At 38.0% G+C, this 14,040-nt stretch overlaps 1 protein-coding gene across 1 annotated transcript in view; it reads left to right on the top strand.

The window, feature by feature from the left end:
* The window catches only part of LOC137296373 (tetratricopeptide repeat protein 28-like), a 197,447-nt gene that overhangs the window by 143,409 nt on the left and 39,998 nt on the right, over positions 1 to 14,040 (top strand). Inside the window, exon 12 of the mRNA XM_067828159.1 lies at positions 11,501 to 11,577. Within this exon, the coding sequence (XP_067684260.1) occupies positions 11,501 to 11,577 (77 nt within the window). The remainder of the gene's footprint in view (positions 1 to 11,500; positions 11,578 to 14,040) is intronic.

The raw sequence follows: 14,040 nt of genomic DNA, 5'->3' as shown, positions 1-14,040 counted from the left end.
ACAGTGTCACTGTCTACTCAGTCTGCTCACGTCTTCTCAGGATATGACCAGAAGAAGATGCCTGCAACTATGTCTATGACAGCGATTTCTGAATCACAGTTTTATGTCTTGACCAGTTTACGATGCTGGACAACTTGAAACCACACCTAATATGGGGAACTTGCCTGTCAAATGTCGGCATTCAACAACCATCTCTATGCAGACACGTCTCTCCAAGGATGGGGTGCCCATCTAAACAATGAGTTGCAGCAGGAATCTGGATGACAGAAAAACTCTTCCCATCAACCAGTTAGAAAGGAAAGTGATGATTTGTGCTATCCATCACTGGTCGACAACACTGAGAGACAAGCTACTGATGATCCACACAGACAACTCAACAGTGGCTTTCTACTTAAACAAGCAAGGGTCAATGAGATTGCCATCTCTACTACACCTGTTGTTTCAACTTTTCGACATGGTCGACAGTCTGAATTTCCAAATGAAAGCATGTCACATACCAGGAGTCTGCAACCTCATGGCATACGCCTTATATTGTCCTCTTCGTCCATCACCAACAGAGTGGATGCTGCTTCAAGAGGCGTTTTAATTAATCAGCCAGATGTTTGGATCACCGCAAATAGACTTATTTGCAACAAGGTTCCACAAACAGACTACAGCCTTTGTATCACCGGTACCAGATCCGTTAGCCTGGGCAATAGACGCTGTCGGCATACCATGGGAAGGACTAAAATGCATTCGCTTTCCCCCTTCAGTGCTGCTACCAAAATTCATTGAGAAAATAAAAGAGACCATGAGGCTACAACTGACTTAGGTCGTGCCTTACTGGCTAACAAGACATTGGTTTCCAACACTCATAGATGAGTTAGGACAACCAACACTACAACTACCAGAATGGGAAAATCTTCTCGTCCATCCCCACACGAAACAGGCACACAGCAACCCATTTGTGTTCCGACTTAACGTGAGGAACGTATCAAAATCTGTTCCTCACGTTAAGTCGGGATGCTGATGGGTTGCTGTCAAAATCTGTTTTAAATACAGAGGATACTCGACGAGCGCAGCGAAAGCAGTTACCTTTGCCTTACAGAAATTCACCTGCATCTTTTATGATGACAAGAGGAAGTGGTTTGAGACATACACAAACATGAAAGGCTTCACAGTGATGAAGACAACATATCCGCAGATAGCAGAATATTTATGTTGCCTATGATATTTCAGAGGTCTGATAGGCTCTACATTATTTACATGCTTGGCAGTTCTCAGCTCAGTCATCACCATCTAAACGGGGACCAAGCTGACTAAAGTACCTGAGCTACTTGCTTTGTTATGCTCCTTCAAATTGGAAGATCAACAACGTAGATTTAGAGCTCCAGCATGGGATCTAAACGTCATACTCCAACATCTCACAACTGATGCATATGAGCTGCTTGATAGAACCTCACGTGAACTGCTAACTCAGAAGATGCTATTTTCACTTGCCTTGGCTACAGCTGCATGAATGTCAGAAATTCATGCTCTAGACTTCAACTGCATGAGTTTTGATGCAAGTCATCATCAGACAGCTCATCTGGGTCTGCGATGGGATTTTCTTGTGAGAAATCAACTGCCAGGGCAACTTGGATTGACAATTCCACATACCGGCACTATCTTCAATCCCTGGACTCCATGATACTCTAGATTTATCATTATGTCCTGTCAGATCATTGAAGATATACATCGCACGTACCAAGTCTAGAAGGCAATTCTTCAAGCGCCTGTTTATCCCTATATCTTCTGAGACACTTACGAAAGTATCCTGCAGCACTATGTGAGTGTGGATGGGAGCCAATAAAGCAGCAGTATTGGAACCTCCGCAAGCCTCCAACCCACAAGAAGTCAAAGCCTTGGCTTTTGCCCTAGCGCTACATGGGAATTGCTCACTATCAACTATAATGGGGGGCTGCTTTTGGAAGTCAAACTCGGTGTTTGCCAACCACTACCTACAAGACATAGCCCACGGAGGACGTCTCTGGCATTCATCAGTTTCTTCTTCTTATTGTTGCTCAGCAACTAACAGTTGTATGAAGGCGCTGAATTCACTCACCCATTTTATCACGTGACTTGTGGAAACCAGACGCTCTGCGGAGTATAATGGTGGAAAGTCCATGCACACGTCTTAATTAGACTAGCATGACTGATTATGACCCTGTACTTGTAATGAAGATACTTGTACATGAAGAAGGGTAGCAACTAGTCTTGATTACAATATCTCGACAATTAGTTTGATCAGAAACTAGCAGGATACTGGTTACTTTCGATGTCACACATTCCAGTCAACAAAACCTTCGGCTGAAGATAAGTTCAACTGGATGTGATCCCCTCAGAATCTACAATGAATATTAGAAGAGCAGGACCATATTATCACTGTTACAAGTTCCCGCTTGGCGGGGGAAATTCTTGGTAATTTTGACAACCAGCAGAATCCAGCGTGGCCTGACCCACCACCATTTCCATCGGATTCTGTAAGCATTTAGCATGAGTCAGGATAAGGAAAAATATGTAATTTTCTGAATAAAATTGATATTGACTCATGGTGAAAGCCTTCCCAGCCGCCCCTCACAGACACTCTGAATTCTCGTATTCTCTTGTCGGGCAATTAAAGGAGAGAGTGAGGTATCGTGGTGGTCAACTGATCATGTGGAGGGAAAGGGAGGTAATACGTGGGTGAGTGTGATGTTACGTCGGCTTCTTTTAGAAGGGAACTTCAAGGGATTTCAAGTGTTCCACTAGCTTTGCCAGGAAGAGGAGAGTAAGCAATTAAGCATGAGTTAGGATAAGTACAAAGTATCAATTTCATTCAGAAAATTACATTTATGGATAAGTAAAACATTTCATGTGGTCCAGCAAATACTATAAGCAGTTCTTTTTCCATGTGGAAGCATCAGAATTTTTTTCTTTTTTCACACGATCACATACATTGACTTCTTCCCTGAAACAATATTTTTTGTTTCCATGCCAACAGTCTCAACTTTGACTGAATTTAGTGAGTGTGGTCTTTTCCGGACCATAACTCTAAAACCTTTTAATATTTCTAAACCAAAATTGGCACAGAGGTAGGTCTGGTGGTATACAGGTGCCTTTTGGTAGTTTTGGAATTTTGAAGCAAATATTTTTTGCGTTTCCATGGCAACGAGCTTGAGTTTGACGGAATTTGGTGGGTTTGCTCTTTTTCTGACCAGAACTTTATAACTGTTCACTATTTTGTCACCAGACTTGGCACATTGATAGGTCTGACAGAGTACAGGTGCCTTTCAGTACTTTTGGTATTCTGACTAAAATGTTCTTTGCTTCCATTCCATTCCATGTTTGGCTTCAAATGAAGTTGATGTGTTCCTTTTTGTAGCAGAACTTAAAAACCTTTCCAATACTCTCCTTTCACTTTGTCATATACACACCAAAACATTAGAGATCATCATTACTAGTAGACACATACATAAAGAGTTTTTGTCCAGTGCGGGCGATTTTGATGACTTTGTTTTCTTGTTGACCATCAATGTGTGAACTCTTGTAGTACTTATATTCCAGATAACTACATAACAAAGTCTTCCTTGAAATTGAATAGATAATCTTGTTCACCCATAGAAGTTTCACTTTGTGTATGAGCACTGAACTGGCAACATGCGACTTGATATATCTGCAGAACAATTAATTTCAAATTTATACCATTATTTCATACTGAAGAAACAAAGGGGGAAACCTCTTGTCAGTAATGACTGGGTTTACTTTCATAGTGTCTAATTCAGGACAGCCACCATCCAAATGTTTCTTTAAAAAAATACACACTATGTAACCATGCCATAGGACTTACATGCATCAGGTAGACATCAGTCAACTTTAAGTGATCTTGACCTTATCTTCAAGGTCACCTGAACTCTCTGACCACTTTTCAAGCTCTTGTTAACCTGATATCTTGTGCACTGTTGTACCCAGTGTTTTCAAATTTGGTGACAGCCTACATTCAGGGATTACACAGACATCAGTTGATTTTGATGACCTTGATCTTATTTTCAATGTGACCATGACACTTTGTTTACTTTTTAAATTTACGTTAACGCGATATCTCATAAAATGTTGCAACCAATGTCATCAATTTTGTTGACAGCCCGCATTGGGTGATTATGCAGATACCAGTTATTCATGTATCTTGTGTGAGACCAAAAAGTGAAAAGTAGGGAATATGTTGTAAATATAACAGTCTTCATGAGCGGTGGGGGACATTGCCACATTAGTTGCAAACACTTGTTTTGATAAGGGTGTCATACACTGTGCAGATTGTAAACTATATGAACACAAAATGCCACCGACATGTGCTAAACTACAAGAAGAGATCAAAGATGCAATGAATAACTATAAAAAACGCACTTATTGTAGCTCTGGTAGAAATGGGGTTCAGGTATGCTGAAAGGGAAGATGACAGAGCTGTGTTTAGACCATTGACATTGTTGACATTTGTATATTTTGTTTGAGTTTTTTATTAGTAATATATAACTTCTTGTCGCAGTATGAATGAAATATTTATCATGTGATGTCAGATTTGGACTCATTCACCTTACAATACTTTATTGCTTATCGGAACAAGTAACTAGTGGGACTGACTTGGTTGTGTTAAGAGAGTGTGTTTTCTGCAGTTTTTATTATTATTGATCAAGTCATAGTTATTTTTGGGTCACAATGTTTAGAGTTTTGAGTGATACTTATTATGGGTCACATTTCGTATCACGGTAATAGTATTTTAGCGGCACGCCTTTTAAAGGACCACAAAACTCAATTTTTTGGTACTCTTTTTATCACTGCATATGAAAGACTTTTGGTTAGTCATAAACGAAACACCATTTTTAAAAAAAAAAACTTGTTAATTAATACCAAGCGCTTAAAAGTTGCTAAAAAGCCATCTGCTTCTCTCTCGCCCGCAATTGAAACCTCAGACAGGTTACGTAACCCTGTCGCCAGAGCCCTACACTGACGTCATAGAAGGAACGGTTTCCAGTTAAATATATAGAAAATGTGTAGGAAGCTCGTCACATGCCGAATTGTTGTGTTGCCGTCAATTGTTCCTTGGAGTTGGGTAATGGTGTCACTATGCACAGATTTCCACCAGACTCCGTAGTTTGTACTTAAATTGGTTGTTAGTGTGTGTGAAGTGAGCTTTGTGGAAGCCTGTGGTGTATACTAAATCGGACAGTTTGCCCCCTACCACACTTCCAGGATAGAAAATGGAGTTTAAGTTTCATCGAGTTTATAAAATTAAGACTGCTTACTACACATTGCTGACCAAAAGGATTTTGCATGGATATAACGCTTTCTTCCTCGTAAACGAGGTTGTGGTCGAAGTGACAATATTATCATAAGTAATGTTATATTGACCCCTTATATTGACTGATTCCAAGAGTGAAATTGTTATGTTATAAGCAATGCTATGTAAAATCCTAATGTCAATCAATAAAATACATATTTTACTACCAGTAGAAAGTAATTTTGATTTTGTAAGTCGGTGAAAACAAACTTAAATAGCATTCATCCTCAGACAGGGCGACGCCATTTTTGAAAATCCTGAAGTCACGGGTTAAAGTCCGTTAGAATTATTGAGATTATGATTTGTTCTCATCAAGTTAGAAAATCAAAACTGCTTTTTACTGGTAGTTAAATGTGCATTTGAATCATGGCCAAAAGGATTTTGTATGACACAACTTTTAACAGAATGACTTCCTCCAAGGAAGCAAGGTGGGGGTCGAAGTGACATTTATAATGCAAGCAATGTTATATTGGTCTCCACCTCACTTCCAAGAGTGAAATTGTTATGTTATAAGCAATGTCATGCAAAGTCCTATTGTCCATCAATAAAATGCATATTTTACTACCAGTAGAAAGTAATTGTCCTTTTGTAAGTCGGTGAAAACAAACTTAATAGCATTCATCCCAAGACAGGGCCCCGCCATTTTTGAAAATCGTGAAGTCAAATCCATTTGAATTAATGAGATTATGTATGGTTTGTTTACATCACGTTAGAAAATCAAAACTACATAAATGTGTATTTGCAAAGCAGTTTGCATGACACAACCTGTAACATAACCTAAGCGAGGTTGGGGTCGAAGTGAAAATACAGCATGATAAATTTCTTCACTTGCTAAATTTACTTGGTTTGTAACGTTCACTCACCAGTATGAAGACACTTGTCAATATACGTCTCTATACTTTGTCTCATAATCCTAATTACTTTATAAACATACTTGTATGCATTTTGAAACTTAACAAAAAGAAACTATCTGCGAATGTATAACAGGAATGTAATATGCAGACATTTCATAGTTTTCCTATATGAATCATAATTCGCACGCACGCCCTAGTGTATGTCGTCTGCATCATTACACTTAACGACGAAAACAATGATTCTGTTGAAAGCTATGACAACTTATTAAAAACAAAAATGCAAATAATAAAATTAAAGTTATAGGAGCAATGTCAGGCTATTACCTTCTTCGAGGAATGTATCCATCAATATCCACGAAAACAAGTGATAATATAATTCATCTGCAGATATCCCAAGTGATGTGTCTTTTAACAGTCTAATATAAGAAAATGTGATGTATCGTTTCAAGTTTTTCACATTGCTGTATAGTTTTATTGGTCACCCAAGATAGCACACCTGGCAACTAATTGCATAATGTGCGTCATTCTTTTTAAAAAGTTATTTAGTTAGCCAATAATGAGCGATCAATAAATGTACTGGCGGTTAATCCTTTGAAAGAAGATTGTTGTTTTACATAGACACAGACACGACAGAGGGTATTCAGTATAGATTAGTAAATGTACAAACATAAACACTACCTTTTGACAAATCCCCATTTAAATCCCCATAAAACTAATGAATCAATCAGCGTGTTATCGGTTAATCCTTTGATCGATCCAGACAAAAGAAATGCCAAATGGGGGCCTTTGTCGGGTGATCTAAGTGGCGTTACCACTAATTATACCTGTTATAAATTCATTACCTGAGCAGCAAGTGAATGATGACAAATAACATGTAGGTTTATACCACCTAACACCAATTACAACCTAACGACAACAAGTGATTTTGACAGAATCGTCAAAACAAGGGTTGTAACTCGAAAACTAGGCAAAGCAGGAGACAAAACTAAATGATAGTAGATTGTGACAACATATAGCTTTCATTTTTCTCAACAGGTTTCGCAATTTCAGGTAAAATGTACAAACCTGTAAACGAAATAGTTTAACCCCTGAAATGTAGATGAATACTGCACAGACCCTCATTTCTATACCCACTATTACGTCACGGCGATGCGCCGCTCTGATTGGTTGAAATTTTGTTTGTGGCTGAGAATTGTGCACTGTTGACAAAAAGGTCGATTTAAGGTAATTAAAGATCGAAATGAGCAGTTTTAATGACGGGGTTTCATTTCTCACGATGTCAGCAAGTGATTTTGCATTTGTACCCTATTAGAGCATATGTGACCTTTAAGGCAGCACTTTAGAGTTTGAGTTTCCTCCTTTTAGGCACTCTTCTGATGAGTATGTGTTTTGGCTGTTGGTAAACACTAGGCCTATTGAGAAAGTTCTAAGTTAATGGCAATGCTGTTGTACTTTGCTCAAATGTTGACAAATCTGTGCCTACTGCCATTGACTTTGAAAAGTAAACATGTGCAAGAGCAAATTTGACAAAACCGACTTGGTCGCTGAAAGCATTCTTTATACCAGTCACGTTTAGTTTTAGATAAAAGGGTAGGCTGATCTATGGAATTTTCGGTTTGATGAATCATGAACTATACATACACACGTCATCTAGCTACCACAGTAGTAAACTATTTTCAAAATATCACCCACAGTCATAGACATGGTAAAATATATACCCATGGAAAATTGATTGGGCCACAGGGCTGGCTATAAAATACAATTCTAAGCCTACCACAGTGGGCCACCAGGTGTATTGCTTTTGCATAACAGACCAATTCAAAATGTCACCATTTTCAGCATTTCTTACCCTGATGCTTGTTTGCTGGGCAATGACTTGAGGACCTGTGGCCTGTGGCCACATCTCCTGCATGTACTTGCTTTAAGCATTTTACTAATTTCAGCTTGATCCTTCCAATATGACCTTTGTCGCTGCTGTGCAATGGATTTCTCTCTTTCATTCATTTTGTCCATCCCAATACTGTTGATGGACTTATTTTCAACCTCGATGCTTTCGATTTAGGCCTGTGCCAGTTCTTGTGTCTTTGCTATTTCAATCGCTGATGTAAGTGTTAGTTTGTTGCCTTCACTGATTAGCTTTTCTCTAACCGGTATTAATTCAATCCTAATACAATTCTATCTCTTCCTTGATCATCAGTTTGGTTTCCGTATTCACAATCCCTCGTTAGAAGCTTTAGTTCAGTGATGAAGTCGTCCAGTGTTAGACAGGCACTTGATTTCTTGACAGAAATAGGAACCGAGCGTGAATCACGTTTGACCATATGCTTCATATACTTTATGCAACTTTTTCTTGTCTTCTTCGCTGATGTTTAATGTGTCTGCCCTTTTGACTGACCCAAATTAGCAAGAAACTTATCTTTGTTGTTTTACCCTTGCCACTGAAAGGTCTGATAAACATGAGGTCAACATGCCGTTGAAAGCGTTTCCAGGTTTCATAGATGTTTCCTGACTTCCAGGTCATCTGAGGTGTAAGGATTTATTCACTTAAACTACATTCTTTCATGGTTACGTACTGTAGCATTACGAGGGTGCCATGTTTCTACATGAGAACAAGGCTGTCTTTTATGGTCATATGACCATATACAGGGCTATAAAAAGCATGCATTTAGCTCATTACAGTGTCTACTCACTATATGTGCTTCTACCAGATTTCCTTAAACAATTCCACTTCAGAAGATTGTTGCTCCTGTGATTGTTAAGGCTTTGATCAAGTTTTTCACCTTATTTGGCTGTCCAGATGTTATTCAGTCTGATAAGGGCTCAAATTTTATGTCTAACTGTTTCAACAAGCTATGTACCAGTTAGGTATTAAGCAAGTTAAGTCTAGTGCTTATCATCCAAGGAACTTTAGAAAGGTTTCATCAAACTTTGAAGAATATGATAAAAACTTATTGTTTTGAGAGAGAGAAAGATTGGGATGAGGGTATGCATTTGTTGTTATTTTCTGTCAGGAAGTCAGTTCAGGAAAGTTTAGGGCCTTTGAAACATTTAGAAGAACAATTGCTCAATGACAGTCCTGAAATCAATCTTTTAGACTATGTGTCCACATTTTGGGATAGAATTTCAAAAGCAAGTTAGTTGGCCAGTTGGTATTATGCAAGTTCAGTATAATGCTTATCATCTGGAGTTGCAGGGAGCTTTAGAGAAATTAGGATTGTGTTCTGATGAGGAAATATATATTGCCGGACGTTCCTGCGAAGGATGAATGGAAATTGTACCATCAAATCGTGGTACCGAAAGTATTTTGAAAGCATGTACATTCATTGGCACATGAAAGTCCCATGGCAGGTCATTTGGGTGTAAACAAAACTTGTTAGAAAATTTTGGCACATTTCTTTTGGCTCAGTTTGAGGCAAGATATGGCTGAATTTTGCAAGACCTGTCATGCATGCCAAATTGTTGGAAAACCAAATCAGAAAATTCTTTCCGCTCTCTTGAAGCCTATACCGGCTTTTGAGGAACCTTTCAGTAGAGTTATTATTGATTGTGGTGGTCCACTACCTAGGACTAAGTCTGGTAATCAGTATTTGCTCTCTAGTATGTGCTTCTACCAGATTTCCTTAAACAATTCCACTTCAGAAGATTGTTGCTCCTGTGATTGTTAAGGCTTTGATCAAGTTTTTCACCTTATTTGGCTGTCCAGATGTTATTCAGTCTGATAAGGGCTCAAATTTTATGTCTAACTGTTTCAACAAGCTATGTACCAGTTAGGTATTAAGCAAGTTAAGTCTAGTGCTTATCATCCAAGGAACTTTAGAAAGGTTTCATCAAACTTTGAAGAATATGATAAAAACTTATTGTTTTGAGAGAGAGAAAGATTGGGATGAGGGTATGCATTTGTTGTTATTTTCTGTCAGGAAGTCAGTTCAGGAAAGTTTAGGGCCTTTGAAACATTTAGAAGAACAATTGCTCAATGACAGTCCTGAAATCAATCTTTTAGACTATGTGTCCACATTTTGGGATAGAATTTCAAAAGCAAGTTAGTTGGCCAGTTGGTATTATGCAAGTTCAGTATAATGCTTATCATCTGGAGTTGCAGGGAGCTTTAGAGAAATTAGGATTGTGTTCTGATGAGGAAATATATATTGCCGGACGTTCCTGCGAAGGATGAATGGAAATTGTACCATCAAATCGTGGTACCGAAAGTATTTTGAAAGCATGTACATTCATTGGCACATGAAAGTCCCATGGCAGGTCATTTGGGTGTAAACAAAACTTGTTAGAAAATTTTGGCACATTTCTTTTGGCTCAGTTTGAGGCAAGATATGGCTGAATTTTGCAAGACCTGTCATGCATGCCAAATTGTTGGAAAACCAAATCAGAAAATTCTTTCCGCTCTCTTGAAGCCTATACCGGCTTTTGAGGAACCTTTCAGTAGAGTTATTATTGATTGTGGTGGTCCACTACCTAGGACTAAGTCTGGTAATCAGTATTTGTTCAAAAGCCAGTGAGTTGCTCAGACAGCTTGAACGTTTCACAAGCAAAATTGAAGCAAAACTATGGCAGGAAGTCAAAAGAGAGAAATTTCATTTGTGGTGAGAAGGCGTTTGTTTTACTTCCCATTCCTGGTCAACCATTGAGAGCAATATATCAAGGTCCATATGTTTTTGATGAAAAGGTCAACGACACAGATTATGTCGTCCTGATCCCTGGTCGTCGTAAACAAAAGAGGTTGTGTTCACATAAACATGAGAGGTTAGCAACCAAACATGTCAAATGTATTGCCACATTCTCCCCAGGTTCTGATTGTACTACAGACAGTGTTGAACATGTTGACAACTTTGATCATGGTGTTAGCAATGTGAAATTTGACGACCACAGTGATAATATTTCTCCAAAGTTGAGAAATTCTGATGAGTTCGCTCACCTTGATGAGAAACTATCACATTTATCCCTTGAGCAAAAAGTTCAGATGTCAGATTTGATTCATGAGTTCTCTCACTAATTTCATGAGGTGCCTGGTTGAACTGATGTTGTTAGTCATGACACAGATGTAGGTAATGCTGTGCCAGTAAAACAACACTGATATTACATGATCCTGTGAAGTGTGAAATTCTGTGGAAGGAAGTGAAATACCTGCTGGACAGTGACATTACTGAACCCAGTGACAGTTTGTGGCGTTCACCATGTGTTCTTATGCCAAAGAGTGGTGCTATTTCAGCAAAACTATTATGTTATACTGACCTGATTTGTAGAACAATTATTTTTTTTATCAAGTAGAAGAAGAAGGCTTACAAAGGTTTTATATTTGCAGGTCTCCCTCCAAGCTCCCTTACTGCCTTGTCCAAGTTCATCACCAACAACCAAGTCGGGGAAGCTCTCATCACTGTTGTAAGTCTTTAAGTCTCACTGCCCATTGTATGGAATTTAGCATTTCTTAATTGTTCTCTGAAAACTTGTTAAAGTCCGGAACAGCTGATTTTTTTACATGAAAATGATGATTACCCTACCTTATCAGGAACATGGGTGTGGAATGAAAAATGTGACATACCTGGTCATGGTCATATTAGATTTGAATTGATGTGATCACAGATTGATGCTCTTGCTGATGATCACTGGAGTGTCTGGTCCAGACACTATTAATTGCAAACCGACGCCATATAGCTGGAATATTGCTGAGTCATTCACTTATTGAATGGACTAGATATAACATCAAAGACAGCTTTTAAAAATGAGAAATCTATAGAGAGGTGATATCACTCTGAATATATAGATGATTGTTCTTCTAGCTACCTTATCACTGCCTGGGATTGATGCTGTAATTGATATAGTTATTAATGACTGGTCCTGGTGTCTAAAATTTGAATCTATTTGTCATGTTGTGACTAAGCACATACATATTGTTATCAGATGCAGAATCATAAGACTCAGGGTACAGGGATAGTTTTGAGGATTTCATCAAACTCACAGTCGGTCAATAAAATTAGTTAGGTCATGATCACTTAGGATAGCCCACGAGTTTCAGCTAAAATTATGCTGCAAACAACTTGATAGCAGGAGTTGCCTCCCTTTCTGTTACAAAGCAAAATGAGTGGTAGGTCATGGTTCCAGTTACATATCTCTCCAGAGTGTCGCAATAATGTATAGTAAACCTAATATTTGAAATTGAATATCACTATTTGATAAGGTAACAATATACCTTTCCTATCGTACATTTGCCCTTTAGCCTGAGGGCTGTCCTCCTGATGATTTTTGGTTTGTTCATTTTGGGTCATTGTTACGAGAGTGTATTTTCTGTAAATTGTTACTTCATGAAGACATATTTCATGAAGACTTCTCCAACTTCATGAAGTTATTTCGCACTTCATGAAGTTATATGTTACTTCCTGAAGTTTTTGTTCATGAAGTAAGTTTAATCTTATTCACTACAAATTTCCAGAGTAAACTACATTAAAAAGAAAATACAGAATAAATATTACAAGCTACAATACTTTTATTCATGTTAGATAAATTGTTATGTAAACGATTACAGATGAGGCATAAACATACTTTCAACATATTTAATTAAGTTTAATTTATCTGTAAATCCTATCTCTCGTGGCATTACTAGTTTTTGTCTAGTATCTTTTGTTGTTGTTTCATAATATATACTATAAATAATGCATAAAAGAACGCTAAACGATTTTGTGCCTAACAGGAGTTGTTTTAGTAACATAGGGACAGTTCAAGTTAAAAGTTACCTTCTTAAAATAGCTGTGTAACCAGTTGGTAGTGTGGAAGTTTTCTACTTGTCTTCCTTATTCATATTTACTCCATAAGGTAAAGTTTTCCTGTCAAAATAGTCTCATTTCTTTGAATTCCTCCTGTGATTGCTCACGATCGGACATGCATGCAGATACTTTACTATCGCAAGAACGTCTTTCGCAAAGTTCATAACGAAGCAAAAACATAAAACAGTCAAAAACATTAACAGTCAAATCGGTACTAGAGAAAAAAAATATGTGGAAAAATATTTTGATATCGCCATGCTTCTGACAGCTTTCATAACCCGCAAGTTGATCTTCTTGTTGAAAACATTCAGTGCTCTCGATTTTAGAACACATTCCACTGTCACTCCCTGTCCAGCACAATATGACCCTAAAACTACGTCAGTTTAGACTAATGAAATAAAATTTACGACCAAGGACATGTGCATTATAAACTATTCTTCCAAGTTATGATCGACAACGGAACGTGAACTCAGAACATGTTTTTACGGGATCCTCGCCATTGACAATAATACGACATGTATATTGACAAGTTGTAATTTCGATATTAATATCTAAATATTGTAATTCTTGCCATTAATTGTTCATAAGATGAGAAATTATACACTGTTGGTATGATGGAGTAACTTTCGCGCCAAAACTGCCCCGCCCTTCGTTCTCCCGAAATCTATTGCGACTTTAAGAACGGATAACAATAATCATGCATCTTATTTTATTTATAGACACGATTTATTCCTGATCTAAGGTTTATATTTACTCTTAATTTTTCTTTTCTATCAAAAAATGTCTTTACTTCAAACTTGCAACATTCGATACGGAAAGACGCGACCGTTTCCCGGCATGACGCCATTGCTGCTGTCTTCGAGCGCGAGAGCAAGGCAGAAGGCGCCAAATGCAACTTCGCCAACAGACAACGATTCAGGCGATGAATATCACTAATGAATTTGCGATTCGCGCATTTCGTGGATAATACAACGATGGATATGTCAAGAACTGACTCAAGATAAAGGAATCGACTAGATTAACTGCCTATGGATGCATCCCAAGTTGATTTCCATGAGCGGTACGTTAAAAACAACAATTTTGA

This window comes from Haliotis asinina, chromosome 1 (assembly GCF_037392515.1).
Source record: "Haliotis asinina isolate JCU_RB_2024 chromosome 1, JCU_Hal_asi_v2, whole genome shotgun sequence".
In the NCBI taxonomy this organism is placed as follows: Eukaryota; Metazoa; Mollusca; class Gastropoda; order Lepetellida; family Haliotidae; genus Haliotis; species Haliotis asinina.
Note: the sequence above shows the minus strand (reverse complement) of the source record. Positions and strands in the feature narration are given on the sequence as shown.